We start from the raw sequence: 25,467 nt of genomic DNA, 5'->3' as shown, positions 1-25,467 counted from the left end.
AGTTATGACTATTTTCTGTTCAACTTTCATGCCTAATAGCCTTTTAGAATGATTTAATTTAAGCTATGCTATCTGTTACTTATTTAAATGATATTTTGTCATTTAGAGGTAAGTAGCTCATGACACGAAATGAGTATCAACTTCAGGACCGGGGTGTACTTACACCCATTTTCAGCTACTCAAAAGAAAATATTGCAATACTGAAAAGCGTTCAAAGGAAATCTTATTACATTTCGTTAAGGTTTCTTGTTAATCAGAAAATTCTACCACCTCAGTTTTCTATGTATAATCAAATTGTTATAATTTTTAATCCCGATATGTTGATCATGAAAGAAAAACGCTTCGTAATGCTGTCAAATATTGGTTTCTGACAACGTTGAAAAACATGGAGAATTGATGTCAAAAAGAAAATTCTAATTCACGCCATATTTAATCACCTGTGACTCGCAAATAAAAATCTCATTACTTTTAACAGGGATATTGATAATGGCAGATACTAGAGAACAAATAAAACGCTTTTCTCCCGATAAAACTTCTTCAATTACTGCAACATAATACGACGAGAAGTTTTCATTAACGTTACCGTTGTTTAAAGTGATCATAAATTTCAGTGTCCTTTTAACTGACATATTCCTTAAAATAAAATTCATATTTTTTTAAGGAGAAAAGATTGAATTATCTAAGAATAATAAAGCGCTTTAATCAATGGTCCTTTTAGTTTAACTACAGATAATTATATTCGTCAATCACTCTGACGAAGGGCTAACGCTCGAAACGTCAGCCTTTTAACTCTTTACGGTGGCCAATTTACGTTTTCAACTCAGTTGTTGACACTAAATTACCTGCTAAGTTAGTAGTTGATTCTATTAAATGACAAATGCTTCGGAATCAGCACTATTTTGGGGCTTGTGGTTTCCATCTTCAGATGGTAAATGGTCTCTCATGGCTGAGAGTTATTTGTAGCTCAGATTAGTAACTGGACATCACTCAAGTTCGCCTTTTATATCTCTGGCTCACTTCTGCACGTCCTATGTCGGCTTTTTGGTCCTAGAATGTAAATTGTATGTACATGGATACTGGAAGAGACAGGTAGTGCCAGTCCCTTGTATTATCCATGGTTGGTTCTTTTTTGACGAGTTTATTTGCATTGAATATTAGGAGAGGCTGAAGGAAAGCGGTTCAGAATTAAGTTTCTAAGCCTTTCAACTATGATTAATTACAATCATCTAAAATTAGCTAGAGATCGATAGTAAGGTGTCTGAAATCGAACGCACTCACTCGTCACCAGCTATCAGTCTTTCAAATTAAATGCTGCCCCCTGATATTCTTGTTATGATTTGTTCTCACTTGCTAATCGGATCAGACGGAATAATTTGCACTGGAATCTTTCCTGATGTCTGGTAACGGCTATTAGCCAGTCCTACATTTTATTAATCCAATTTCACTTTCTCCCTGTGAGAGACGAGAAAATCTCCTATTCTTAGCTCCTACATATTTGCTGCAGGGTTCGACCAATCCTCTGCCTCCCTCTATTCAATCTCCATAAGTTTCTGTGAAAGTTGTATGCGAGAAGCTTGAAGAGAAAGTTAACGAGTGCGGAAGCCCCCACCACGAGAAAAGTTATCTTCATCATTTGTAATGCGCATCGGAACATATTTATATGATATATGTACAATTTATAAAAGAACTGAGGGGCTACGAGCGCCATTGAAAAGTTGGTTTATCACTCTCCTTCGGCTCGTGGTTTATAAATTTTCCGAGCTTTTCCGCCTGGGTCATTACGCCAGTAAACCGATAGAAAGTGCGATCTGTTGCTTAGATTTCTTTAGATAGAATTCTTTCTTCATTATTTTTATAAAGATAAAAAAGTTAGTGGAGTGTTAAAAGCCGCTCGAAACGTCAGAGTTTAAAATTCGTTATGGCGACTACATACTACTTGATCATCACCTTTGGGGTGATAAATATTAATTGGTCCTCAGTCATTGACGTCAATCCTTTCTTAGAATTTCCGTGGCACTTGGAATGAAATTCGCCGATATGTGTCTAACATGGAAGAGAAAACTCTAGCATAAACATGTAGCGTATTTATGGCAGAGCCATTTCGTAATACTTTGAATATCTTCTTGTACCGAGTGAAAATACCTTTGCCTTAAAAAAGGAGACAAAAAAATTAGTTCGTAACGTTATGAGAAGATTAACAAGATTCCAAAGGGCAAACTTTTGGCGTAACCCTTTAGATTAAAGAGGTGTTCGCTGAAACACCGGTCACGGACTTACAGCTGAGTAGAGTGCCTAAAACTTTGGGAAAAAACTGATTCAATTATGCCCGAATTAAACATCGATCTTGTTTCCCTTGTAAAAATGCTTTCAAAGGTTTGCCCTCATGCTTCAAAAATTTCACGATTTCGAAAATTTTCCTGGAAACACTCTGCCTTCCTCTTATTATACGGAATACTTAACTGACTAACTGATATCATCAAGCGCCGAAAAATATGGGACGCTTTCTTTTTAAAATGAAAGATATATTTAAAGCAATCCATTTAATCAATATGCATGGTTGAGTTCCATAGTCAAATAAAACCACAATTTTCTTTTAGCGCGCGTGACATTGTTTGATGAAAGTGTTACAACTCAAAGCCAGCCAAGTGGAATATTTACATATCTTTTTTTTTTTTTTTAAATCTCTTGCTTGACGTAATCGTTGTTTTCCCGGATATCGATGCTTGGTACTTTCTAGGAAAACACAATAATGCCATGGCCGGTTTCCTGTTGTTCTGTGTTGTAGGGTTAATTAGGCAAATAACCAAATAAGGCAAGGTGTCAAAGAAATCGTGACATATCGTAATATTAATTTTGCTTAGCGAAGCATTTTCACTTTTTATCTTCGGCTGAGAATATTCCACCGTCGAAGAAAGTTTTTATTTTTTGGTGAAGGAATTATCAGGTAAGCGAATGCAATTTCTTGATCGCAGGCGATCAACTGTTTGTCCCTATTTCGACCACTCTTACTAATTCTTATAATTTCCTTAATAACCTTCTGTGTCTGAAAAAATTTCCCGGTTGAATCGCCCTTCTTTGTGAGAGGATTTCCAACGTAGGGCGTCGTAGTTTGTATTGACACTCAAGCTTTTTTCATCATTTGTAATTTTATTAAGTGAAACCATGGAAAAGGCTTCCGAAAGCAAAACAGGTGGAGAAACCGTTGAGAATTTTTCAGCTCGGCCGTACCAAGTGGAGCTTCTAGAGCGGGCGAAGGAAAGGAACACCATCGTATGTCTGGGCACAGGAACTGGCAAAACGTTTATAAGTGTCATGCTCATAAAAGAACTCGCTCATGAAGTAAGAGGAAACTATAAAGACGGCGGGCGAAGAACTTTCTTCCTTGTAAATACAGGTACCGTCATATGTTTTGTCTTTATGAGATCAGCTTTACCTCGGGGGAGTGGGTACGATATCTCAGCGCGGGTCGGGCCGGGGTTGTGAAGAGGGGTAGCGGCGGTCCTCGCATACGGTTTAAATACAATTCAATGGAAATAGAGGAAATGATCATAGATCTTTCCTTGTTTTGGTCTGATTATGATATATTTGAACTTTCGATGCCAGAAACTAAAATATAAGATCAAGAATGTGGTTTACATTCTAGTAAAATCTTTATTTCTTTAAAGAGGGTAGCACTTAATAGCAAAAAGGCTAGTAAACTTGAGGCCCTTATAGAATATATATGATATTACTAATACAAATTTAGATATCAGTAAGTAAAAATAAATGCATTATTAGAGAAATAAAAGAACAGTTAAAAAATTAAAAATCCTATGATAAAATCTAACATAAAGTAGATCTCAAGGATTAAATGACAGAGTCATGAAACTGTAAAAAGGGACCTATTAAACTATAAAATGATTCAAATTCTGTTGACTTCTGAGAAAAAATTGCCTTAAAGCATTTTTAAAACTTTGTACAGATGTCTTCTGTCATAAGGTGATAAGTAAACTGTTCCATAGTTGACATATGGTAACATTGAAAGTTTTGCTGCCAACTAATTTACGTTTTAACTTTGGGCATACTAAGTTATAGTTTGCATTCCCAGTGTTACAAGAGTGAAGAATACTATTATATGTTAAAAGGCATTTGGGAATTTTAGCCTCCTCATGAAAAGGTAACCAACTTAAATCACCTTATAATCTGACAGAAGAGACCTAAGAATTAGCATCCATAACAAGTCTAGCTGCACGCTTCTATAATTTCAGAGCTCTACCTAAAAGGTCCTTTTTACAATTGGTTCAAACAACAGTAACTTAATTTAATACAGGTCTCATCATGCTCTCATAATATCAATGTCATTACTTTGTGTGTTGAGAAAGTTTTTTTACAAACATTTTCAACATAAGAAGAGAAAGACAAAGAGTCTTTAAATTGAGCAGATGTTAAAGTGGTATCATCTGTTTATAGATCTATTTGGGAAGATAACACATAGAAAAGCAAGTTGTTTATAAAAAGAATGAAAGACAATGATTCCAGAATACTTCCCCAAGGGACACCATACTTAATCACAGAAGGTTCAGAGTCACTGCCATCAATAGAGACAACTTGCTGCCTGTTTATTAAATAGGATTGGAACCATGATGATGAGGTTTTAGCCACACTATAAGCCCCGAGCTTCATAAGTAGGATTTGATGTTCTTCCATGTTGAAGGTCTTTCGAAAATCAATCATTGTTAGAGCACTGATATGGTCTTTATTGAGATTAGTCAACTGATCGATGATCTTCACCACAGCAGTTTCAGAGCTGAGCTATTTTCTAAATTTAGACTGACCATGGTCAGATAAGGTTGTTCTCAGACAGACTGGCATAGAAACAGTCATGGATATAACATTCAACCACTTTTGAAAGCACTGGAAGAACTGATAGTGGGAAATTGGAACAATCATCTGTTTTGCCACGTTTAAACAAAGGAGTGACTTTTGCTTTCTTCCATCATGTAAGGAACACTCCATTCTCAATGAAAATATTTCGAAGCCGGGCAACAGGAAGTACTATTTCAGGAGCTGCTATCCTCAATAAATGTGATCTGATACAATGAATACCAACAGCTTGATCAGGACTGATACTCAGAAAAATGGTTTTGACAATGGATGGTGTTACTGTAGGAACAGGAAATAGCACATCAGGGTGTTTTCTTGAATTGACAAAGTTGTGTAGGTTGTCAAAATTCCAGTTGGCACTTGGCAAAGTAGATCTTAAACTTCCAGCCGTGGATGCAAAATGTATGTTAAACAGATCGGCCATGCCTTTTGTGTCATCAATAATGCAGTCACCTTCTTTGAAGCAACTAACAGATTGTGCATTCTTTTTGCCACCTGCTAAAGATTTAATTGTCTTCTACATTGACTTGGAATTGTTCTTGTTGGCATCAAAAGCATCATTAAAATATTCACATTTAGCATTACAAATGACTTTGACAGCTTTGTTTCTCTCAACTTTATTCTTTAGTCATCAGAAGAACATGAAATCCTCGCAGCTTTGAGATAGCTATCTCTGAGATGCAGTTGATCTAAAGTGGGTTTGGACATCCAAGGAACTTGTTGAAGCTGTTTCACACATTTCTTACATCAAGGATAATGCTAGTCAAGCACTGAGTTAAATAAGGATTCCCAGGATTCGAGCATATAGTCTATGTCATCGAACATAAAAACTGTATCCCAAGGGGCCTGCCAGAGAGCTTATTTAAATTCGTCTTTTTCAAAGTCTTTCATGTTCTGTTATTCTGACTTCCTTTAGTTGAAAGGAGCTTGAGGATTCTAAAGGAATTCTACTCCCCTTGTAACTAACTTGTTCTTCCTTTTTTTCCAGTTCCACTAGCTGGTCAACAGGCAAAAGTAATCACAAAACATACTGACTTGAAAGTCAGGCATTATGTTGGAGAGATGGGAGTAGATTTCTGGGACAAGCCCACTTGGGAAAATGAGTTCAATACATTCAACGTTCTGGTCATGACAGCTCAAATATTCCTCGACCTGCTGTTACATAGCTACATACTTCTTTCACAAGTGAATCTCCTAATCTTTGATGAATGCCACCACGCCAAGAAGAATCATCCTTACAGACAGATAATGCAGTGCTTCAGCAACTGCCCACAGCACCTATTACCCAAAGTTATGGGTTTAACTGCCTCAATAGTAAATGGAAAAGTAAAACCTAATAAAATCGAATCAGAGATCAAAGAGCTGGAACGCACTCTAAGATCTAGTTGTGAAACAAGTCAAGATAAAGATGTCGAAAAACATGCTGCTAAACCTGAAGAGGTGTTCCTTGTTTACCCAAGTAAGAGCAGTGATGAAAACATGAACATTTTGATGGAAAAACTGTCAGATGTCTTAACACAAGGAATTGGTCTTCTCTGCAACAATCGGGTGTCCAGCCATGATGAAAATGTGCACTGGTATGCTAAGTTTGCCTTGAGGGAATGTAAGGAGACATTGGATGAATTGGGCCCTTGGGCTGCATTTAAAGTGGCGGAATACTTAATTAAGGATCTAGGTATGGAACAGTTTCAGTTTTAGAGATAAATGTAACTGTGCCCCAAGTTCAAGTCAAGTTTTTAAAAATCATAATACAGTCAACATGAACCAAATATTAGTTTCCAAAATGAAGGGGAAAAATCTCATGCCTCCATTTCCAAATATTTTGGTCATGTAGGATTGTTTTTAAATTTTGCTTTAAATCATTACATCCTAACATCAGTATACATGTTCTCCAAACTGTTCTCTATACATTTCTTAAGGTGCTGACAAGGAGAACCTGTTTAACAATCAAGAGCTTCTTTAGGTGGCAATCATTTCCTAGATTCTTGTTACCTTATTGGTTGATTCAGGCTGGCGTTATATTGTAAGAAGAAATTGGATGCTATTCACTCTGAGGGTCAAAAAGTTCAGCCTACAGAATAGAGATTGAGAGTGTGCCAAACTCTCTGCTCATAGGACTGAATTATTCCAATTCAAGCAAAATTAACCTGAGATGGATAAAAATGCCTTTGTTGGCATCTTTTGATCAACTGGAATGGAATGCACTTATAAACCTTGATCTTTTCTTGTAGACAGAGCATGCAAGGTTCAAAGCAGCAGAGAAGGACAAATGTTCTGTGAGTGTAGTGCCAACCAGCTGCGTCAACTGCGAAGAACTTACTGTAATTTTACTGAGAGTGATGGGTCTGAGGACAGTGAACTTTGTTACTTCATGCCTAAACTTGAAAAACTTCTGAGTGTTTTCAGGGAGTTTGCTAACTCACAGCATGAAGGTAAGGAATACTCTGCTGACTGCTTTATTTATGAAACTTACTTTTTTATCTCCTTCATGGAGACCAAAACAGAAGATTAGCAAAGTGGATATTTTTGCATTTCTTATCACAAGTTGACCCTTTCATGCCTAAGATCTCTCCAAACCTTCCTAAAAATTTCAACCCTGAGACTCTGTGTTAAATTTCAAGACATCCACTGCCCATTATTTCTCTCTCTTCTTAGCTCCTTCATATTTGAGTTGTAATGTTATTGTGAGGAGAAATTTTTTTTGGTTTGCTCTTAGCAGTAAGAGGTGAAATGGAACCCTCTATCATAGTAACAGCAATAAAATCAATAATAATACTTGATGGCATTAATATTAATAATAGTGGTGCTAATAAAAAAGTATTGATGATAATAATAGCACCATAATGATTACAATTTTTATAGTAGGAAATTTAAAAACAAAAATGATGATAATAACAACTATAATAATCTCTCAGGGGAGATCAATATTTAGAGGATACTTTAAACTTCTGTAACCATCTCCTCATTCAATCAAGAAAAGGCTTTCAGTTGAAGAACAATCACAAGGGTAGAAGGATCAAACATGGCTACATCTGCTACCCAGCTTCACCTTAAGGAAGATTTAGCCAATTGTTAATAATGATATTAATAACAATGATCTTGTGGGTTTATTTTTGTTTTTTTGTTAATCCCTACACACTCAAAAGCAAGCTTTTAAATTGGATCTTTCTTGAAATCTGTTTTCTGAATTCAATGTGCAAGAGTGGTTTTTGAATGCCACTCTGCAAAACAGCTTGGTGATCCCCAGTTTGGTTATTTTGCAGCATCTGAAGAGGACAAGACCCTCTGTGCCATTGTGTTTGTTGAAAGACGATACACAGCACTGATCCTCAGTAAACAGCTTAACATGGCTGCCAAACTAGATCAGGAGCTCTCATTCATCAAAAGTAACTTTGTGATTGGTCATGGCACAGGTGCAAAGGTTAACTACTCCAATAATGCAGAGATGAATTTTAAGAAACAGGAGGAAGTGCTGCGCAAGTTCAGAAATGACAAGAAAAGACATGAATTCAATGTGCTGATAGCCACCTCTGTTGTTGAGGAGGGATTAGATATTCCCAAGTGCAATGTTGTCTGCAGGTTTGATTTCCCACAGAATTATCGTTCCTATGTACAGTCAAAGGGCAGAGCTCGTGCCAAAGGTTCCAAGTACTACATGCTGGTGGATGAAAAAGAGCAAGCAGAAAAAGTGAATGAATTGAAGGTACATTTTTTAATGTGATAAATTCAGTAAAAATCCATACCTATCCTGTATTTTGGTGATTTTCATTGATAATGTTTAACAGAGGTTGTAGAGCACCAGACTGTGGTGTGGGAGGTTGAGGGTTCAAGCTCCAGACTGCCAACCAACACTCAGGGTCTTAGAATAACTGAGAAGTGTGCTGCCTTTGCTAAGACATCTGCAAATAGTTAGACATTCTAGTCAACTCAGAAAAGGATAATAAGCTGTAAGCCTCATCTCCTCTGTAATGATTGGCAGGGGACATTAAGGAAACCATGCATTTCTCGCAAAGAATAGGGAATGTAGATGTCAGTCATAGTCTGGCCTTTTAGATTGTTTATACAGGCTGCCATTTAAACCAGCTTTAAGCTGAGCTGGGAAAGTTGGTTTGAATATTGCAAATAAACACATATCAATAACCTGAGTGAATGACAGTAACAAATGTATACTCTTAGGAAGCTTTTTAAAAATGACTTATACCCTAGATGTTGCGTGCAATTGAGGAGATCTTGTTGAAAAGATGCCATGACCGGTTGGAGCCATCAGCGGAAGAGTGTAATGAATCAGTAGACACAGATTTCTTGCTGCCGTACATACCAGTAAATGGCAAGGGAGCTAGAGTAACTATGAGCAGTAGTATTTCTCTACTTTCAAAGTAAGTGCAAGGAATTTATTAACTTCCAATTTTGACGTGGTTTTAGATTCAAGATTACCACTATTGGTTGAGTTGTTTATTGTTGAGTAATGTAAGTGTAAAAAAGGAAGATGTGCCATTTATGGGTAACAAACTTGGGCTCCTATTGTGAAAGGGGTGATTTGTATTTACCATGAGTATTGCTGTAAAGCCAGCTGCTTGCTTCCCCACAAAACTCAAGATCACTCCGTAGCAACAACAAACTGATTAATAATTGACAGCTCTCCATTGCTCTCCTTTTCTGGAGGCAACTGGTACAATTCACTGCTTGTATTACCTCTTATTTTTCACCAAAAATCACTGGAAATTTTTTAAACTTCTGCAGGTAAAAGGATAAGTCTACCAGTTTCATGATTTTTTTTGTACCTGTTGAGTTCAAAATAAGGGATTACACTGCCTCTTTAAAAGCTCTTACACCACATCAACATAAAAGTTATGCTCTTTTAAATTTTAACTCAGGGTCTTATATTTAATATAGAGAAGATTAATTACTTATTATAAACTTTATAAACCTAGAATTATATCAATATTTCTACTTTTGTCATTTCAGGTACTGTTCAAAGCTTCCAGGAGACCGGTTTACTCAGCCCAAGCCAGTTTACAAGGTCGAAGAAATTGGGAAAGATGGTTACAAGTGTAAACTAACACTTCCAAGAAACTGTCCAATACGTAAAGATATAATAGTGAGTTTGGAGGACTTCTCTTTTTTTAAATAAAGAAATAAAAAACCTACCACAGAAATATGCTTATTTTCACTGTCATTCTCATTGGCTATTGATAATGTTTATCTGTCTTCTGATTGGTTATTGGTTCTCTGGTTTTGGTTTTGTGACTCTCAATTCAAAACTGCTCTCATTCTTTGAACCAAGTTTCAAGGAAAAGCATTGTAATTTAGCACGAGAATTGTTTGTTAGCTCTTGGGAATTACCCCAGTAACTCTCCAAGATTCTGTAAGATTCTCTCTACAAACTGCCATACATTTCCTTGTAAATTGGAGAGGAGAATATGGTTTTATATCAAGACAAAACCTTAAAGGTGATAAGCTTATAGGTTCTCATAACCTGTTTGCAATGCAAGATATTGGAATTACAAGGAGAAATTACATGTAAATCGCTCACATCAGAATCATCTCTCTCTGCATTTCATCAGGGTGAACCAATGCCAAGTAAGAGCCAAGCCAAGATGGTCGCTGCGCTCAGAGCCTGTAAGCTGCTTCACAAGATTGGTGAACTTGATGATGACCTGTTACCAAAGCAGACTTTATCTGACGAGGAAAGTGATTTGGAAGAAGAAGAAGCTGCAGCTGAGTCCAGCGGAAAAAAACCAAAAGCTGGAACAAAGAAGAGAAGACGACAGTATGTGAGAAAGGTAAGTAGTTGAATGTCACAAATGTGGCCTGTGACTTACACTTACATATTAAACTGTTAACTTACATTTCAGTACAATGTTGCTCACAATGCACTGTCTATTCATAAATTTGGTCAGTCAGCTAGAGGGTCTGCCTCTCCCTGAATAATTTTTATTGGCCCCATTCTCATCAAATTACAGTCAGTGTAAAACCAAGGTTAAAATGCAGACTGAAGACTACAGACCAGGGTTAAAATGCAGACTTGGTTCTTTAGTTGAAATTTATGAACATTTTTGGTTTCTCTAAATCATTAAACTTAAAAGGAACTTGAGACTTCTGTTTGCTAGTTTGTTTCAATTTAGGGAAGACTCTGCCATTTTTCCAATGAATAAAAATACGTCACAGCAAAATTAAATTTCCGAAGCAACCCTTGTCAGCCAACAAGAAGCCCAACATAGGTTAAGTTGACCATCATAGCCGCAGATTTACCTCGGGTTGAAACTGAAGTGAAACACCAAGCGGAATAAGAGAGGCAAACATCTGGGCCAGGTTGTTCAAAGCTAGGTTAAGATAAGCCAGGGTTAGCGTGAAATCTGACCTCAAATCTGAAAGCTTGAAAGGCATACTCAGTATATTTATTTTTGCCTACAATTTGATGCTTGGGTGTTCTAAAAAGAATTGAAGAAATTATCTGAAATTGGCCTTTGAAGAAGGGACTAAAGAAACCCAGATTAAAACTCAGTAACCCCGGGTTAGCGCTAATCGGCCTTCGAACAATTGGGCGCAGGGGATCTTGTTTGGAGGTTTTTTATTAGATCCTTATCTCGCACCCACAAATTTGCATTAAATTCAAATAATTTGCACGCCTAACTTCGCAACGCAAAACAAAGGTGCGAGAAAAAAGTTTTAATTTTCCAAGTAATCGAAACTGCCGATATGTGATGAAAGTCTATCGCTTCTACTTTCAAGGCCAAACAAAGTAGACATGAGCTACATGTATGTTAAAGCTATCTTATGTTGCTTAGTAGAAGTGTTTATTCCTTAACATGGGAAATGTATTAAGCTGGCTGTGAACTGCATATTCAAACAGTTCAATTTCTCGTTCTTACCTTAAAACAAAATGTCAACGCCAAAACCATCTGAGGAAATCAATCGCCGTGACAATTATTGCCAGGTTCTCACGACTTACGCGGCCTCGATCCAGCTCACTCTTGAAACTCTTTTCCGGGGAAGCGGGCGGTTGTTTTAGAACCAAGTCTGCATTTTACCCCTGTTCTGCAGTCTTCAGCCTACATTTTATTCTCAGTCTGCACTTTAACCCCGTTCTGTAGTCTGGTAGTCTGCGTTTTACACTGACCGACCCAATGATAGCCAACCCAGTGACCAAACGTCGGGCATGCGTGAGGGGATCAATCCCGGCCGGTCATGAGCTAATTTCCCGCGCGAAATTTGAAAGGAAAACATAAGAAACAACCGCAGTCTCGCAAAATAAGTGACAGAAAATTGAAAGAAAAAATGAGAAAAGGAAAACTTGAGACTTTTCAATCTAAGTTTATTCAAGTACGGGTATCCAGTTAATTTACCATTCTTTTTTTAGCTTTAATAAAAAAAGTTATTCGCTTCTAAAACCCCGTGACTTAGTGACTTGGGGGGTGTTTGTAATTCGAGTGAGACAACTTAGTTCTAATAGCCCTGAAAGCATGGGACTAAACGTTCGCACATGCGTAGACGTTTGACCTCTGTGTTGGTGCGGCCGAGGTAAGACCCAGTCCGCTTTTATCGTAAAACATTGTGTTAAGTCCATGCGCGGTGGGGTAGGCGGGGCCGGAAAAAGCTCTACGACGGTGCATACGGCCTCGCCAGGTGCGAGCTGAAAAAAGGAAGGAGGAATGAAGGAGAGTGGCTATCATATGATGAAATGCTTATTGGTTGATTTAAGCCGGGCCGCACGGAAAAATATTTCTTTCTTGGTCATGACATACGCACGTTGCTGTGCTTGGTTCATAACTACTTAGGACCGAGAGCAAAATACTCTCCAATTCGGCCCTCTCACTCAGCCAATTAGCATATACTATTGCAACCTCGTTCCCAGGGCCTTTTCCCTTAGTTAGGGGTGGAGTTGGGGGAGGGGAAAAGGCCCTGGGAACGAGGTTGATACTATTGCACCCTATTGCACCCCAGATTACTCCAAAGATTTCGTATGACTGAGTATACAGCTTATTTTCTGTAGCGCTGTTGGCAGAGCGTTCGACCACGAAACCCATGCTCGAATCCCAACGTTGAGCGCAAGTTTCTCCTTCGGTTCATGCTCTTGTCTTTAGCCAATTTACAGCAAATAAATATGTGTACATACAAACATATAATTAATAGCTGATGGAAGACCTAGCAACAGGAATGAACTTCCCTAAAGATAAAGGCCACCAGAAGCTATATATATGAAATAGAGGACAAAAGTAAAGTATACATAATTACAGGCAATATCATAAAACGAGTATGGTAAAATGCTACATGTTAAAACTAAGTGCTAACTAAAATCAAGTAACAATCACTTTAAATCTCTGCTATCGATAGCAAAACAGTAGCGTCTTAGGTCATTTTTGAACATTGATAGTGATTCCCTTCTCCTAATAGATATAGGTAAATTATTCCAAAGACGAGCAACTCTGGGAAAAAAAAGAAGACCTAAATAATTCTGTTCTTGCATAGTTAGTTTTAAAGGTTAGTTCAGTGTTCTTTAAATTATAGGGTTTCACAAAATATTTACACCTTCTTTACCTGGCGCCGGTTGTTCTGAGGTTGGATACCACTATCCACCGGATAAAACTCTATCCGGTGGATAACGCAGTATGTTTTGCTATCACTTATCGGCTGGATAGCGATTTATCCGTTGGATAGCGTTATCCGCCCTTTACACAACTGAGCCCTAATGTTTTGTTCTTGCCCAGGTTCCTGAAGTATTTGTCAGCAGCTTGGTACAGGATGGTCAGCCCCAGTTCCTCACGACCATCACCATACAAGTCACTAAACTTACTCAGCCACAAGAGTTTGTCATTAGTAAGCCACTGTTCCTCAATAAAACTTGTACGTTTGGAATGCTGACAACGAAAAGAGTTCCTTGGGTTAGTTCTTTATTATTAATATTTCATTTGTTGTCAGGTAACCGAATTCTGTTGAGCAATTGTCAATCCAGTGTCGCTCTGTAATTGGTCCAGAAAACTTGAACCTCTCTTTCAGCCAATCAGCTGCAAAACTAAAACCAATCACGACTTGATCGCCTGCATTTTCCCGCACTTTAGGCAGTTTGGTTGTTTTACTTTGAATTCTCACTAGCTACTAAAGGTCCCCAATTAAAACATATACCACTTTTACCACACACACTATCAAGGACCTCGCAGTTTAAAATAGGAACGATTCTTACTTTGTAGGACACTGAGAGTGCGTAGTAACAGGCAGTCAGTTTTTTTGACCTGTAAACCTTAGCAACAGTCGGCCCTTCGTAAAATAACAGTTATGAGGTTCTATTCCTTAAACGATAAGACTTGCTCCAAATATTGACCTGAATTAGGGTTTGACTGCAGATGTTGCCCTACATTTTACAATGAAATTTTTTTCACTCTTCAGATACGATCGTTCAAACTGTATCCTAACTATGGCGAAGTCACAGTATCCTTGCAGTGTCACAGATCTCCTTTGCGTGTAAACATCACTAAACAAGAGTTAAAAATTCTTCGCAAGTTTCATCTCTTTCTCTTCAGTCACGTTCTACGCTCTCCCGTGGAATTCACACCAGGAAGTGTGGATGGTTACTTCATTGTTATGTTGAAGGCTTCAGGAAGGAGTATTGACTTTGATCGCATGAGAGAGGAGCTTTCGCGTTCACCCAAACAAAGCCGTGTAAATCAGCCCATCGTCGTAGACTCAGCAGTAACAAAAAACTACGTTGAATCTCCACAAAAGTACGCTGTTTTGAATGTTCGTGACGATCTGACTCCGATGTCTCCGTTCCCAGAAAAGTCGCAGGGCAACACTTATGAAGAATATTTTCGCCTTAAATACGGAGAAAGGGGATGCATTGCGAACAAGCATCAACCTCTTGTTGAAGTGAAAGAGCTCTCCGCTAGAGTGAATTTTCTTGTGGACCAAAAACGAGGAACAAAAAACAAGCGAGATGTGATTTGTCTTGTTCCAGAGTTGTGTGACGATATTCCCATTCGCGCTTCCCTCCTCAGCGTGTCTCAGATTCTACCATCTATTCTTCAGCGTGTCACCTCCCTCCTTCTCGTTGCCGATCTCAAGGCCATGGTTACTGGTGTACGCAACACAACAGATGAATCAACCCCTCCTCCCATTGGAGCTGAAGAGGGGCCAAGAGAAGCGCCCATGAAGGTTGAAGACGATACTTGGGACCCTGAAAAAGATGATGCGCTTTTCCCCGGCATCAGGTCGATGTTCCCTCACAGTCCACCATCTGCTAACCACCCCGACTCCTTTCTCGTTCTTCAAGCTATTACCACCACCCACAGCGGAGATGCATTTAATCTGGAGAGGCTGGAGATGCTGGGGGACTCATTTCTGAAGCTGGCCGTGTCTATTCATCTCTTCTGCACATACAGCGATAAAGACGAAGGCAAGCTGACCCGACGTAGGACAAACCAGATTAGTAATTTAGCGTTGTACCGAGCAGCGGCCAAGAAATCTCTGGGCGAGTATCTCCAGAACACGCAGTTGGCTCGCGACGTTTGGTGTCCTACGGGATGTCAGTTTGGCGACGTACCACCGAATCGCACCACAGGTAGCCCACCCATGGAAGTTGACAGCTGGGACACGGTCGAGGCGATGGAAGTTGACGAGACCTCAGAGAGTGGAAAGAAGACAAAACTTACTGCTACAGAGCATGCGCGCCAGAAATGCAACACGCAAATGATAGCGGACAAGTCCATAGCTGACAGCATCGAAGGACTTATCGGAGCGTATCTAATATCCTGTGGTTATCTTGGTGCGTTGCGATTTATGAAGTTTCTGGGGCTTAAAGTTTTACCTGAAGTTGATGTCAACGTCGACATTGATCCGCGGGTGGAGAATAGTAAATCGGGTTGCTATGCCAGATTTTGGCCAGATCAGACAAAAATAACAGTAGCGCAAGGTAAAGGAGATATGGTTTTCCGCCTCACTTCTGGCCTGGAAAACTTTGAAAACGAATCAATCTCGTACAATTTCCAGCACAAGTTGTATTTAGTAGAAGCGCTAACCCACGCGTCCTACCACGAAAACCGTGTCACGCCAAGTTACGAAAGACTCGAGTTCCTCGGCGATGCTCTGTTAGACTTTTTGGTCACGCAACATTTGTACTTCCGTCACGTCAACTTGTCACCAGGGGAACTGACCGATATACGACAGGCCTTGGTGAATAATAACATCTTTGCCACCCTTGCCGTAGAACACAACTACCACAAGTATCTGAAGCATATGTCTCCAAAGTGGTTCCAAACAATGAAGAACTTTATTGACAGAGTGGAAGATGAGGCAGAAGAGAGGAAAGATAATCAGCTTCAAACGGTAGGGTGAACTTTATTCTTTAATCCTTTACATCAGTTTTCTTATTCTCCATTCTGTCCTCCATACATTTCCTAAGGTGCTGACAAGGAGAATTTGTTGAACAATCAAGAGCTTCTTTAGTTGGTGATAGAGACGTTTCCTTTATTCTCGTGACCTTAGCATGTGATTCAGGGCTGATATCGTAAGGAGAAATTAGGTGCTAATTACTCTCATGGGCCAGACGGTTAATGAATATTTTCTCCAGTTGATTTATAAGGTATGTTTCTTTGTTAACAATTATTTGGCAGGTCACCGCTGACCCATTTATTATCGTGTCTGAAGAAGAAGAAGGAATCGAGGCGCCTAAAGTTCTTGGTGACATCTTTGAATCAGTAGCAGGCGCGATATTTTTGGACAGCGATATGGATTTGACTAAAACCTGGGGTGTGTACTACCGCATGATGAAACCCTACATCGGTAAGTTGGCCATCGCCACCCGCGAGGGTGGATCAACCTCCCATCCTTAAAAGCCTTATCAGCGGAGAGCTCCGAAGTTTTTTTCGCAATAAGAAAGGAAAGGAGTGAGAATGAGTCAGAGAAAGTACATTCAGCATGGAGTTTAAGAATTCAACCCTAGCTATCAACTCCAAAGTGTAAAGGAAGGCACTTGAAATACGAACCTAGAGGAAAGCACTAGAAATATTCATTGATATGATTTTTCTATTCAGATCATTACTCAGTGAACATACCGCGAAATCCCATCAGACTTGTCTACGAGGAAGACGAGAAGGCTGACTTTGGGTGAGTGTACAGTTCAGTACAGTTATGCCGGGTTGGTTGACTCTCCCTGCATACGTCTCAGACTAACTGCCTTAAAGGTGAAAACAATTTTAGAGGGTAATGGACTGCATTTTTTCCAAAAACGATATTTATGAACTGTGGAAGCAGTCTTTAAAAAGAATTGTTCATTAAAGTGTGGCAGAGTGCGGGAGACCTTTCCAAAAACATGGGCAAAAATAGTGTGGCGCAACACGAAATTTTCAATATTATATCTCGAGATAGGGAGATATTGAGAAAGATTACACAGAATTTCGGCAGTGGCTCGGTTTTATTTACCAAATTGCAGGATCTTACTCTTACAAAAAAGTTCACTTGTCCGCTCATGATCTGTACACCAGTCAGTAAAGTATTAAAAAGCGCGAATGACAACACGCGCATGAGAGTGGCCGCATAAGGTTTACGCAACGCCAAGCGTTACTTGCTTTTTCAGGCGCGTCTTCTGGCGTGCGTTACTTTCATCTCCAGCGTATAACGAGTCAAAGAGGCCTTGTTTGCCAGTCGGCTATCAAACAATGAGTTCTTGATCACGAATTTTCATGTTTTTTGTTTTGCTTTGTTTTCTCTAGGAAAGCGGAGACCCTTGATGATGGAAAGATTCAGCTTACTCTGAGAGTGTACTGGGGAGAGTACACTGGAAAAGGACCGAACAAGAAGATTGCTAAAGCTACAGCCGCCAAGCTTGCTATTGAAGGACTGGAAAAGAAATCTTCAGAAGAGAACGCTGCGGTATATATTAGGCAGTTCGCAGAACCACATAAGCATAAGACTCGAAAGCGAAAACTCAACGAATTATTTACAGGTATTCCAATGAAAATCCATAAATGTTCCAGTAATACAACCGAGTAAACATCCAGCTAGGCAATAAGGAACCTTTAACGAGCGAAATTACAATACACACAAAATACGATGGAACTTACCGACTGTTTCGATTTTAGAGTGACCGTAACTCAACAATTATGGTTAGCAAGACATGCCAGTACAAACACGCGATTAGTTCGTTTTCGACAAAGCACATGGCCGATGTCCCGGATGTTGACGTCACACTGCAGGCACGTAACAGGAGTTACAGTATACGAGGAAGATTAAGTTTCAGTGTGGGCTTGGAGGACATCAATATTGAGGCAAAGTGCTTTCTTAGATTTGTGTTGTTGAGATAATGCTGTGGAACACTGTTTATAGGAAGTAAGTTTTCGTATGTGCCTATGCTTATTAATGTGAAGTACCTTCCGCTATGAGCTGCGTTTATGTTGGTGACGTACCTTGAATGAATGGGAGTCGTTTAAGATTACTTTGTTTACCACTGTCCCTTCTCAGACATCGACATTTGTCTAGAGGTTTGCATTATAAATACGGCTTTGAAATATTTTGTATATACATTTTATCTTTTAACTAAGTTTTGTTTTTAACTGGAGGGTGTCCATGACAATTCAAAAGATTTCTATTTACTTTTTATCTGTTAAATGACTCTTGCTTTTATCTTGTGGGCGTCAGGGCGTCGTCGCTAACAATTTACGGAAAAGAGAGAAAACCCGAACTAAGCAAAAGAACAGCAAAACAAATCGGAAGAAAAACAGAAAACTCTGAAAGCAACAACGTTAAAAGAAGCAGTGATTTGGCATATGAGTTTAGTTGATGAAGATAAAATTTTAGTTATAAAATCGCTTCAAGAGAATCAGGCATTTCCTTTTAAAGATTTTTTTACCAATTTTAAGCGCAGCATGTAAGAATGCAAGACCGATTTTGGTAATCGCGATATGTGTTTTCATTGTAAGTAGTTTTATTGAAATAAAATGGAAAGTCTTGTGTAAAATAACTATACATATATGAGAAACCTCCTAAAAAAAGCCGCCTAATTCCGTAATAAATAATAATTTTAACTAGCATAAATTTGCTTGAGTTTGTATTACAAATGGCTACGTTACTCGCTCCGTGACAGATAGTGAGCTAAGCCGCTGTCATAGGAGGATAAGCAGAAATGCTTCAGAAACCGAAATAAGCTCTCACAGGTCGAACCCCAGTTTGGTTTCTGCACTAAATTAAAATTATCGCTTCTGCTATTCATCAACCATGTGACCTATTATTCCTTACTTCCTTAAAAATCTATTGGTTGAAAATAACAAAGTCGTTCGCTAACATAGCGGACGTGCCTTTTGTCTCAAGCATAAGAGTTCGTCAGATACTTAGCAGTGTCATAGCTACTTCGCTTGCGCAAAGTGAGAAGAAGTGAAAGTCTATGTAGCTTGAGAGAAATCTCTGTTTAAACTGGATGTTCATTTTGCTGATTATTCTAAACCGTGAAACGTACCTCGTTGTAGTTAGAAGTCTGTTTCTTTTAGAAGTCAGCACACCGTTCGTCGCACAGTGTTACATGGGTACTGTGAGCACCAAGTAATGTGCAAGACACTCTTTGCCAAGAACAGCCGTGCAAGACGCCACCTTGCTTTAAACTTAAACCATTTTCACCATGCGTTGTCTCTCAAGTTTGAATTTGTGTTCACTCGGGTTCACGCCTGTGAATGCAGGCGCACATGCCTTTGTGAGAACGTCACTGTCTGTAAGCGATACGGATTTTTCAGTGTTTTAGCAGCCATAATCCAAAAAAATTCCGACAAACCGTGACGACCTTGGATTGAGAATGGTGAGGGCTTTGCCGTTCATTCCACAATCTGACCGAGTGGCGCGAGGGGCGAGTTTGCTGCGGAAAATCACCGCGCACGACGGAATGGAAATCGCCAAACATGATGCTGTAGTGAGAAGGCTGTACCAAAACGATACAATGCTCTCTGCGACATACGATGACGAAAGTACAATGGACATCACCCAAAATGTTATTATAACCGCTTACGTTTTCTTGATAGTCACAACCTCCGTGTGCCGCATGGCCAGTTTTGAAGCGAGGAGACGGTCAAAACTTATAGCCGTCGCAGTCCAGGAGGATACAGGCTCCAGCGTGTAACCCACAATAAACTTGGTGGTCTCTTTGACCCGGCATAAGTTCCAATCTTGGTGGATAACGAACAGCAGATATACGACGTCCAGCGGCTCTAAAAAAGGCCCAACCAAAAGACCTATGTCCCCAAATTGCAACCTAAGATTTTGATCTTTTAAGATCCATAGAAATTTCTAAGTCTTCATTCCAGCAGTAAACGGATTAATTTGGGTGAACAAAACCCTCTGGTGACAGATCAGAATTGCAGATCATGTTGCTAAACGATTCAGTCGCAGACAAATTAAGGACTTAATTAATAAAATTTTATACTTAAATTGAAATGCGGTTTCCAACAAAAACTGCAGTCAAAACTTTTCCTCTTTCATAGATAACTCCCTCAATAAACTTTCTCAGTTTGCGACAAGAGTCACAGTAAATCAAAACCTTATGAAGGAGAAACACAAGAGAAAAAAGGAAGAACAAAATAAACCTTTCGAAAACGCAGACATTTTTCAATAGTTAAGATGCTCTGAATGAATGGCTTTACCGACATCTCCACTTCCTCCCTTCCTCCCCTACTTGGGCAATAATTGGCTCCCAAAACAACCGTTTTAAAAGCATTTGTTTATATTGGCTGCCCCGTGTTTACATTATGAATTAAATGGATCCTTTTGAGCAGAGAATATTTTCCTCTGGCTAACCGTATTGCGGACATGCATTTCTGTACACTCACGAGTTCACTTTGCACTAGAATGATTATGATCGGCGGGCAATCAATTTTCCACACTCGGCTCCTTAGGAAACCTACAATCAAACCGTTGCAAAGAAAGACCCTTGTACGGTCGCCCATAGAGAACATGCTGCATTTTTTTTTGTTGCACGATAAATCTTATTTACAAATGATAAACTATCGCGCGTTAAATGAAAAATTATCGCGCGATAAATGGGAAACTTGTTAGGTAGTACGTGATCGGCTGTCACGCACGTTGTTTCCGAGGACGAGATGGCAATGGCTGCAACAGTTGGAAAGTTCTTTCTTAGTCTATAAATTTCAAACCTGCAATGTTATCAGAAAGATTAGATAATCCACACTTGTTCTCAGACACTGACAGCCATCTTTGAAAGTGTCTCGTAAGATTTCGCAAAATCAAGGTTTACTGTACTGATTCACAGAGGTGTGTGTCGTAGAAGTATATTAGAAAGTACTGCTAAATGATCTTTTCATGAAAATAAAACGAACTATTGTAAACATACCTACGGTGATACCTCCTCAACTGTGGCAGCCATTACCGTCCGTGGAAACAACGTGCGTGACAGCCAAACACGTGCGACCTCACAAGTTTCCCATTTATAGCGCGATAATTTTTCATTTATGGCGCAATAATTTATCATGTATCGCGCGTTGAAAAAATGTGGCATGTCCTCTATGGGCCACCGTACCCTTGCCTCTACGTAACTATTACTAAATTTATTTCAAAGTTATTAGGCAGGAAATGTTTCCAACACATTGGTCCCGGAAGTTTTATACAAAGCTTTTTAGCTGTTAAAACTGCTGCAAAATGACGGTTGAGAAGGATGCTCTCAGTAAACTCTCTTTAGCAATTAAGGTATTGATCTGTTTGTTCAGCCCGAGGGAACTCTGGAAAACGTCTCTTTTCGGATGAAATATCGTACGAAACGCATAGTCTAACAGTTTTAAAGTCGGGTTCATACAACGGTAAAAAAGTTTGAGACATAAGCACTTCTAAGCGAATGACTATGCAAGATTTTTATCCGGTCAAGGTCCAGTTTCGTTTTTATAGTGTTTTGTGGTTTGAGCTCTCCTTCTTTTGGTTGATTCAAGACTTTAAGCATTCGCCACTGAACCATGGTGAAGTTGGAACTCGACACGAATCTGTCGCACACATAGCGAAGAAGGGAGAAAAAAAATATTTAATTGACCCTTGACCCTTAGATTAGATTTCGCCCAAGTTCGCCTTTTATATCTCTGGCTCACCTCTGCACGACCTGTGTCGGCCTCCTGGTCCTGAACTGTAAATTGTTTGTAAATGGCTACTGGAAGAGAGCGGTAGTGCCAGTCCCTTGTATTATCCGTGGTTGTTGTGCTATATTTGAACAAAGTAAAGAGAGAGGAGGCTGAGTGAAAGCAGTTCAAAATTAAGTTTTTAAGCCTTTCCCCCTACTTTGATTTGTTACAATGGTCTAAAATAAGCTGGAAATCAATAGTAAGGTGTCCATAATCGAACGCTATCGCTCGCGGCATGCCTCGTCACCAGCTCTTAGTCTTACAAATTAAATGCCGCCCTCGTTGATTTTCTTGTTATGATTTGTTCTCACTTAGATTGGTTCTTTATTCATTGTTTTTATAAAGATTAAAAAAATTAGAGGAACGTTAGAAGTGGCTCGAAACATCAGAGTTTAAAAATTCGTTACGGCGACTTCATACTTCATCAGCTTTAGAGTGTTAAAATATAAATAGGTCCTCAGTGATTGACGTCAATCCTTTTTTCAGAATTTCCGTGGCACTTGGAATAAAGTCGCTGAAATGGGTTCAACACAGAAGAGAAAAATCCATCATAAATATGCAGCGTTTTTATGGCAGTGCTATTTCCTAATTCTTTGAGTATCTTCTTGTACTGAGTAAAACAACCTTTGCCTTCAAAGAGGAGACAAACAAATTAGTTCGTAACGTTATGAGAATATTAACTAGATTCCAAATGGCAAACTTTTGGCGTAACCCTTAAGGTTAAGGAGGCGTTCGCAGAAGCACCGGTCACCCGTTTGGACTTACAGCTGTGTAGAGTTCTTAAAAGTTTGGGAATAAATATTCAGGTATGCCGCATCGATCTTGTTTCCCTTGCAAAAACTTTCTTTGCTTTCAAAACTTTACCTTTCACGATTTCGAAAATTTCCTTGGAAAAATCCTGGCTTCTATTTACCATAGTGAATAGTTAACTGACATCATCAAGTGCCAAAAAAATTTGGCACACTTTCTTTTCTAAAGCAACCATTTAATTAATATGCATGGTTGAGTTCCATAATCAAATGTGCCACAATTTTCTTTTAGCGTGCGTGACATTGTTGAATAGATGGAAGTGTTTCGAACCAAAGCCAGCCACGTGAAATTATTTACAGATCTTTTCTTTTTCCATTTTTTTTTTCTTTTACGATCTTTTGTTTTGACGTATTCAATTTTTTCCCAGAAATCGATGCGAGGTACTTTCTCAGAAAACGTAAATATGCCATGGCCTTAATTTTGCTCGGCGAAGGATATTCATTCATTGTCTTTTTGACTATTTACTGGGATACCTGTGGTAGCCCAGTCATAAAATGCCTTTGTTTTTTTGTCGTCTTTTTTTTTTTTTTTTTCCTCCGCCACAAAATGGACAAATTGCGCAATAGTACCCAGTGGCCATTGGGCTCTCAACACCATGACAACCAACTGTGATCCAATGAAGTGTTCACATGCTGATCACGCGTGTTACCTTGATGATGATTGACGTTGTCATGCACAGACAGGGCCGGGTCACATGACGAACCATGAGACGTATAAAACGTATACGTATTTGACGTATAAAACTCTTTTGTCAGTCGTTTTATATTTCAATCACCCGGAGTGTCACGGCGCAAACGCTCAAAATACTTACAGATGCATACACAAGTCGTATTGTTCGCGGCCAATCCACGCTAAAAGATGTTATTGAGCGGTAATTTTCGAACGGATTGAGTCGCCAACGCTTGAAAGCCATGAAAGCCTTGAATGCCTTGTATGCCAAGTATGCCAAGTATGCCAATGTCTGTTGAAAAACGTACACTTGTTGTAAAAAGCAAAATCTGAAACCAAACTGCATATACTCTATGCAATCTGTTGAACAACACTCTTACCGTGAGACTAAAGAACAAAACTCTAACGGATGCAAACTGATAGTGAAGAAAGACGGCATGTTGGATTCACTTGATGCCAGGGAACGTAGCTACGATAACAGTGTACAGGGAACGAAATATGGTCGATTTACAACGATAAATATTTCGAAATATAAACATTTTTCTTATAAAATCAATAAAAATTACTCATACTCTGTGTATCCGTTGTAGTTTCTGGCGATTTCTGCCGTTTTAAGCTTGCTTTACCATTACTGTTATTCACATCATCTACTTTTATTACGTTGATAAAATCTGTACAGACATCACACCAACCAACTCGCGCGCAAAGGAAGAAGACTATATTAAAGGCTTGAAATTATATTACGATCGATTTTCATCAAGAAATGGGCCAGGAATTTTCCACAATAGTGCAAATAATGGTGAAGGCTGATCGCGGAAAAGCGATTGCGCGACACTCGGTAAGCTGTAAGATGACATGTTATTATATACCAGGCGTAAAAACTCTTCAGATTCTCCGTCTGCATTTTTTACCCACTCTGCAGTCTGCAGTCTATATTTTGTATCCGGTCTGCAGTCTGCTGTCTGCATTTTGTAGTAACAGGTATCCGTGGCACCAATACAGTTTATTTTTGGTGACATTTATTCGCGCAACACACATGATTTACCACAAAATACCTGTGTGTGAGGTAATTCGACATTTTCGTTCTTTTCCGCGTTAATACTCTTCTTTCCTTCTGTAAGAATGTAGACCACTAACAATGTTTCAAATAATCCACCCACCCTATAAAAAATAACTCTTGCATGCAGAGCATGCCTGTGTTTTGAAATAGGTGTATGCCCTTAGCCAGACTTGAGCTCACTATTTCAGTATACTAGTCCGACACCCATAGTATCACTACACTTGATTCCAAGGATCCAGTACCATCCAGGTATCCCAGTTACCCTGCTCACAGGGTCTAGTTAAGTCGAAATAAGCTTAATGTCAAGAATAAATAAGCGGATTACTACACCTACGACGAATTTTGTGGTCCGTTAAAAAAAGTACTTGGTTCAGTTACGTAGTTCACCGAAAGGTTAATTCTTTTTGCCTGCTAGGATTTCTTTTAACATTGAATACATTTTCAAGACATGCTGTACTCGACGAGGTGCACTTCTTGCGATCGTTCTGCAATCTAGCGAGTCCTTCGGAAAAACGTCACCGAGAGCAGAGCTAAGACACTATTCAGAAGCAAGTATTTTCTAGGTTTGAAATTCCCTTCGGTTCCATTTGACCGTGAGTAGAGTTTAGAATTCTCGAAGAAAGCGTATTTTAGCCAAAGGCAGAAGACTTGTATTTGAACGGAGCGCAGCGAGATAAGGTAATATTCTTTCACGGGAAAATGATAAAAAAAAATAGGGTTAACAGATAACTTCCCATTTGTTTTTTCTCGCGCTAGTAACAAAAATGTTCTCTTCCCTGTCCCCATCCAATCGCACTTCAACCAGTCGGGGGAGGTGAGTATAGAATTGTGAACAAATCAACAGAAGGCTTGGTTACCTAATTGAGCCTGGTATCTAAGCTCCTTCAGAAAGGTCAGCATTAGATTCCATCCACCAAAACCACCTTGGTCGAGAGGGACTGAGATGGAATGATGGAAAAAAATTACGAAGCT

General features: G+C 39.2%; 2 protein-coding genes and 1 long non-coding RNA gene across 5 annotated transcripts in view; 2 read left to right on the top strand and 1 right to left on the bottom strand.

The window, feature by feature from the left end:
* Positions 1 to 25,467, top strand: part of LOC149043057 (uncharacterized) — an 81,258-nt gene that overhangs the window by 47,397 nt on the left and 8,394 nt on the right. The window lies entirely within an intron of this gene.
* LOC113670570 (endoribonuclease Dicer) lies at positions 2,836 to 18,888 on the top strand. Of its 2 annotated transcripts, XM_089211155.1 has the most exons (14): positions 2,836 to 2,944; positions 3,156 to 3,394; positions 5,852 to 6,538; positions 7,095 to 7,295; positions 8,127 to 8,566; positions 9,070 to 9,239; positions 9,829 to 9,961; positions 10,428 to 10,646; positions 13,572 to 13,745; positions 14,248 to 16,182; positions 16,470 to 16,638; positions 16,890 to 16,962; positions 17,568 to 17,800; positions 17,937 to 18,888. In XM_089211155.1, exons 2-14 carry the CDS (start codon positions 3,163 to 3,165, stop codon positions 17,939 to 17,941), a joined length of 4,671 nt encoding a protein of 1,556 aa, XP_089067281.1. In that variant the 5' UTR covers positions 2,836 to 2,944; positions 3,156 to 3,162; the 3' UTR covers positions 17,942 to 18,888. The 2 variants fall into 2 exon arrangements, with proteins under 2 accessions (XP_089067281.1, XP_089067280.1); XM_089211154.1 differs by having other exon boundaries at positions 17,568 to 17,983.
* Positions 7,305 to 12,056, bottom strand: LOC149043059 (uncharacterized). Of its 2 annotated transcripts, XR_016188098.1 has the most exons (5): positions 11,736 to 12,056; positions 11,116 to 11,186; positions 10,397 to 10,608; positions 8,607 to 8,762; positions 7,954 to 8,521 (listed from the first exon to the last, which is right to left on the bottom strand). It is a non-coding gene; the product is annotated as an uncharacterized LOC149043059 (long non-coding RNA). The 2 variants fall into 2 exon arrangements; XR_016188099.1 differs by lacking the exon at positions 11,116 to 11,186 and having other exon boundaries at positions 7,305 to 8,521; positions 11,736 to 11,865.

Source organism: Pocillopora damicornis, chromosome 7, assembly GCF_964200805.1.
Source record: "Pocillopora damicornis chromosome 7, jaPocDami1.2, whole genome shotgun sequence".
NCBI lineage: Eukaryota > Metazoa > Cnidaria > Anthozoa > Scleractinia > Pocilloporidae > Pocillopora > Pocillopora damicornis.
Note: the sequence above shows the minus strand (reverse complement) of the source record. Positions and strands in the feature narration are given on the sequence as shown.